Raw genomic sequence first — 6,106 nt, forward strand, 5'->3', positions numbered from 1 at the left:
TTGTGTCCAGAAATCCCAATGATAACAATATTCATTAATATATTAATATATTATGCTGCTAATAAATTAAGCATTCAAAATCAGCACATATAAGAAGCATAGTACTATCATGCATAATGTGTCTAAACTAGGTAGCTACCAGACTTTATGTACTTATACTACACATATCATAGCTAGTAATATGTCTCCATATCGTTTGTTTTGCCGAGAATCATAACCGATATTGTAATTATGTCTAGCTACTTCATTATCCAGCCAAGTCATGAAGCAATTGTGCACCCATCAGATTCCGATACGGCAAATTCTGTGTTTCGCCTGCATCAAGCAGTGATGAATACTGAACTTGAACTTGCTGGCAGTTCTCAATCTGCTCTCTTGGATAGTAAAGTGAGCTTTGAGATGTCGGCGAGAATGCTAGCCCGCCGTGCTGCTGCAAGCCCAGTGTCAGCGAAACACCCCCTCCATTACCACCGCTGGCATTAGTGAAATTATTTTGGTGATTGTACGCTGAAAAGTCCAGCTCAACGGCTCCAAATGTGTCGGAAATTCGACCAAACTGCTGCTGATGGTGCTGGTGCAGGTGATCTTGAATGTGTTTGGCTTCGTTTCTCTCAGGGTGGTTGATGATTGAAGACAGGCATTCTGAGTCTATACGAACGAGCTGATCTTGTGTCGGTTTGTGATCCTCATTGTGTGGATTCATGTCGTTGATCAGATCATTGTTGTCATGAGGATCAAGATTCGGGACTCCGTGATCTGGGGAATCTGCATTACCATGCATGTTGTTCTCATGTTCCTTTGTTTCTTCTACATACATTTCTTCCACCATGGGCTTCCACAGTCTCACCCTGGCGTTTATGAACCAATTAGACACCTGAAACATCAAGATTTAAAATGCATGTTAGACATTATTAGGGTTACAGTAGTTGATTAGAAAAATTAGTACTATTTGAACAAATTCGCTACCTAGCTAGGTCCTAAATATTTCATTGGGAGTAACCTAGCCATGTCGTTTAGTAACACACTACAAGAAAAACGGTTAAATTCGACCCGCTAGTACAATATTTTGTTCACTTCCATCGATTCTTGTAGTTGTCTATAGAAGACTAGGCGACTAGCTAGAAGCCTTTAAGAGTGGCGTTAATTTGAATTAGCGTGACTGATATGACTAATTTTAAATTGGAGTTTTCAATGGATACTTTCAATTGAGGTGCTGAATAAACTAAGTTCGTCGTACAAGTAATAGGGGAAAAAAATAGTAGCTTAAGATGATTGTCAAAATGTCTATCTAAGTGACTAATGTAAAATAAGAACCAACGAGCAGGAGGGCCCATAAATTCGAATATAGTAAATGGCTTCTTGATGAGTTATTGAGTTCATTAATAGTTAGTGGTTACGAATTATAGATAGTTAATTTTTTATATTGAAAGTAAAATATAGCAATTGAAACTGTGTTGCAGTAAGTGTAACATCCTAAAAATCTGTTGTTTTTTTGAGGGAGGGAGGGAGAGATTTTGATGAGAGAGGGACGGAGAGAGAGAGATTTTGGGAGGGGGAGAGGGGGAGGGGGGGAGGGAAGGGGGGGGGGGGAGAGAGAGAGAGAGAGAGAGAGGGAGGGAGGGAGGGAGGGAGGGAGGGAGGGAGAGAGAGAGATGCCTGGCTTCTGGAGAGACCAGTTTGGCGGGCTAATATGTGTTTATCCACATCACTTGGATACCTGCAAACGCAATACATACTTTCATCAAAAGAAGTATACATACATAAAACACAAACCAGATATAAATAGTAGGACTGTACGAGTGGTATCTGAAAAAACCAAGTGAGAAATAATCGTGTAGATAAACAGATGCATGGGTCCTATCTACTAGGTTGGTTGTGACAAAGAATCAAACCCACACAAATATGTCTAAAAGGAAAGCACAAAGCTAAGAACACTTAAAAGAAGAAAATAGATGTACATGTATGTATTATTGAATCACAAAACAAAAGCATGACAAATTGATTATAGGAATCTCAATGGTGGTGGATAGAAACCACCAAAATATGAAAATTGGGTAGCTAATTTTAAACTAGCAAACAAATCATTCAGGCTTCTTGTAACAACTTCAATACTAAAACCTACAAGTGGGGTTTCAGTTCCTCCTTTGTTTCATAAAAACATTTATTCCCTCACAAAATCAAGTTTGTAATTTACACTAAAATAACAAATCATAATTCACACATATAGCAATTGCACGACAGAGAGAGAGAGAGTTACGGGTGCAAGAAATGCTCAAAGAGCCAAGCTCTAAGAACAGAGACAGATCGCTCCGGTAGGCCACGTTGAGGCCTCCACGGATGAGTTTCCATCATGTTCATCTGCTGGAAAGCTCTCTGTTGTCTTAAAGTTTGATCAAGAACCCTAAGTCTGGGGGTTTCACCGCGGGTGCCCCCTGGTGGTGCTGTCTCTTTCTCTCCCATAGCTTTCTTTGTTGCCTTAATTTGACCTACAATTCCATCTCTTAAGCATCTGAAATGCTTTGACATTGTCTTCGAAGCCAAGGCTGAATACACCGTAGCTGTGCCATTACCGGCCACCGCTTCGAATGAGGACACCACAGCTTTCATCTGATCACAGTAGTGCTTGTATCTTCTATCCACCTACAACGTAGTACATGTACATATCGGAAATTAAGAAAGTGTTATAATTAAAGAGCTTTAGAATTAAAAAGGCAAAGGAAACTATGATAGGACAAGCATGAATTTTCAAGAAACAAATGAACGTAAATGCCAAATTGCAACCATGTGAGCATTAATGGAAAGGCCCTATCAGTCTCTCAAGTAGTTCAAAATTTCAAGTCCCCACCAGTGAGCAACTACCACAAGTTCCAGTTTGCAACATCCCTCAATTTCGTTAATACCAAGAAGATAACATTTCTTGCATGTTTGTACTTTATTCCATATTGATTTAAGTCTATAGAGTACTACTGTTGTTAGAGAAATTACAGGTTCTTAAAGAAAAGGAGACAGAAGTGATCAATACTTACCCATACAGAATCTGAGAAGCATGCACATATGTTTGTGTGTGTTTGTGTGAGAGAGAGTGGGGGGTGGGGGGTGGGGGGGGGAGAGAGGAGAAGAGTGGGGGGAGAGAGAGAGAGAGAGAGAGAGAGAGAGAGAGAGAGAGAGAGAGGAGAGGGGCGGGAGGGAGGGAGAGAGAGCGAGCGAGCGAGCGAGAGAGAGAGAGAGAGAGAGAGGAGAGGGGCGGGAGAGAGAGAGAGAGAGAGTACCTCCTCTAGCATCTGAAGCAGCTTTGTTTTTCTTTTCTGCAATTCAAGAAATTCAAGGGAATATAAAGAATGTTTGTTTAGAGACGAACTAGTTCCAATATTCTCATCATCAACTTGATTCCACTGGTTGAGTTTCTGAGTCTTTTGCATCTTTGATTCATGATGATGATCATGGCCATTTCTACTCGTTCCAAGATTACAAAATTCATTTAACAGCTGTTGAGCCGGACCCAAATACTTCGAACTCCTTATCTGAAACTGATGACCTCCTTGTTGCTGATGCTGATATTGCAGTATATTGGTGGGAGCAACTTTTTCCAAGTAACCATCTTGCATCACTTGTTGCTGATGATGGTGTTGCACAGATTTCGGTCCCAAGAACTCATGATCAAACCTCATGTGATCATTACCAGCTTGATCATGTTCTTGATGCCTTAGTTGGAAAGACTGTAATCCAATAGAAGATGGATTATTCGAACTAAGAGATAACGAAAGACCCTGACTAGGCCTTTCATTTGCTCCACAAAGAAATACATGACACGACCTCATATTCGCAGGATCATTCTGATCATCCATAAGCATAAAATTACTCTCATTTCCGAAACTGGCCTTCGTATTGAACTCATCTTGCTGCTGATGATATATATCATGACTTGTCGTCGTCGGCTCATTAATACTCACCAAAGCCTTCGACGAAGAGGACGAGCCACCAGCATCACCAGAAAACCCTTTCCAGAAAACCGAATTAGTATCAAGATTTTTACTAGTCTGAGGGAAATTTATCATCTCCATGCTTGTAGTCAAATTATAAATCTCGGTAGGATTGTTGGACTGATGATCATTAAAGCTCTGCAATTGCCTCACCAGATGCGGTGCCGTCTGATCTTCGAAACACGAATAGTCCTCCCTGGATGATGGAACCATGTTGTTTGATCTTGCCTTTTCTTGATCACCAGCCATACATCAACCAAACACACACAAAAAGGATAAATGAACCTTTTTTATGTTCTTGACGCACAACTAACTATGTTGTTCTAGTATTGATTGATGACTCTGATATCTCCTTTTCCTGCAACCACAAATTGATCCATCATCAACTTCCACTCCACTAAAAAACACACACGAACACAAAAGATTAAACCAAAAGTCCACCACAGATGATATTTACCAAGTGGAGACACAACATAAAGCAAAATTAATTTAGATCAATCAACACAACCACCACCGAAAGAAAGAAAAAAAGTAATTCAGATAAGCCACTTAAGTAATCTTTTCACAGTACAAACCCCTTTTTCTTTCAACTAGAATTTTGAGTACTTGAAGAGAGTGGCTAAGCCCGAGAGAGAGGAGATGATATAGAGAAGAAAACAAATGAAAACAGACCTCTCATCCTTCTTGACTCATGTTTTTTACTTTGTTTTTTCTCTCAGACTTGTTCTCTAATTTAATATTCAAAAACAATCGTATATGTATATGGTGTGCCAAGAAAACCATCTTAAGTAGGTAGAATATAAAAGATCAGAAGAAGATATCATCTCATCTCTTACAATTTCTTACTACTGCAAGATCACATTTATGTAAGTATATTTGATATGTGGTGTGTGTGTTTATAATATTCCAAGTCTTTGCACAAGAAATAAATACATCCAGAATAGACATCTTGCAATTTATATCCTCTCAATTATTTCATGATAAAATAAGAGTAAGTTCAAACCCAATATTTAATCACCAACCCTACATAAATAAATAATATAAAATTTAAATAAAACAAGCAAGAAGCTTCTGCTAAGTATTCTTGATTGCCTGCTAATCAACACTTGATTAAAAAATTCAAACTACTGAAATACATACACAAATAGGCCAATGGTCTGTGTTTACATGTACTTTTAGACAGAGGCATGCAGGCAGGAGGGAGGGGAGGCCCACAGGAAATCTTTGGGATGGAGGATGAAGAGAGGGCACCAATCCCAAGAAGTTGGAGAGAAGTAAGAGTTGTGCACAGGCTTTTTCAGAGTTGAATTGGGATGGTGAGGTGGCAAGGAGAGAAGCTAGGCTAAAGCTAGCATGGGACTGATGGGAGTCTGGAACTCAAATCTGATCAAACTAATGACTACTAGTACTGTTTGATTCATTACAACTTCTGATTCTCTCTGCTGCTACTTACAATTTGATAGAGAGAGGGAGAGAGAGGGAGAGAGGGGTGGGCTTAAATTATGCAAAAGAATAAGATGCCAATGATGTTTGTCCAAAATATTCTAATATTGGAGTCTGCCTATGTCATTACTCACAGTGGTCCTCTGTTTCCAACTAAAACTTCTAATTTAAACCACCACTTTCTCTTCATCTACCTTTTTATAATTACGCATACTCATATTTCTTTCATTATAAAATTACAAAAGTTTTCAGTTTCTTCCATAAAAAATGTATACATTTTCAGTAAATAGCAATAAGTGATAAAAAAAATACCCAACCCATGACATTCAACTGATCCCTGTCATGCATTTCATATCATTTGGAATTATTACAAGCATGCATACCTTCGGAGAGAAACATGGTGCGGTGTGGGTTGGTTTTTGGACAAGTTTCTCTGCTTATAAATTAGACACAGTTTATTGATATTATTTGTCTAAAAAAATTATAAAATATTTTTTGAATTAATAAGTCATAAAGATGTTTGGTTGGGTTTTAAACTCAGTTTGTAAGCTTATAAATGAGAATTAGTTTATTCATAACGTTTGTGTAAGAAACTTATAAATCATGTCAAAGATTTAAAAGAGCTTATAAGTTTTTGAGTTTATCTTTTTGATTTTATGAAAATATACCTTACCACCTTAAAA

General features: G+C 38.4%; 1 protein-coding gene across 6 annotated transcripts; it reads right to left on the reverse strand.

Moving 5' to 3' along the window:
* LOC108209831 (homeobox protein BEL1 homolog) lies at positions 1–5,515 on the reverse strand. 6 transcript variants are annotated; one of them, XM_017380971.2, is made up of 5 exons: positions 5,154–5,515; positions 3,270–4,338; positions 2,258–2,640; positions 1,657–1,717; positions 1–874 (listed from the first exon to the last, which is right to left on the reverse strand). In XM_017380971.2, the coding sequence occupies exons 2-5, from the start codon at positions 4,227–4,229 to the stop codon at positions 248–250; spliced, it is 2,031 nt and encodes a 676-aa protein (XP_017236460.1). In that variant the 5' UTR covers positions 4,230–4,338; positions 5,154–5,515; the 3' UTR covers positions 1–247. The 6 variants fall into 6 exon arrangements, with proteins under 6 accessions (XP_017236460.1, XP_017236461.1, XP_017236456.1 ...); XM_017380972.2 differs by having other exon boundaries at positions 5,148–5,286; XM_017380967.2 differs by having other exon boundaries at positions 5,121–5,259.
* Positions 5,516–6,106: the final 591 nt, after the last annotated feature.

The sequence above is a fragment of the Daucus carota genome, chromosome 2 (genome assembly GCF_001625215.2).
Source record: "Daucus carota subsp. sativus chromosome 2, DH1 v3.0, whole genome shotgun sequence".
In the NCBI taxonomy this organism is placed as follows: domain Eukaryota; kingdom Viridiplantae; phylum Streptophyta; class Magnoliopsida; order Apiales; family Apiaceae; genus Daucus; species Daucus carota.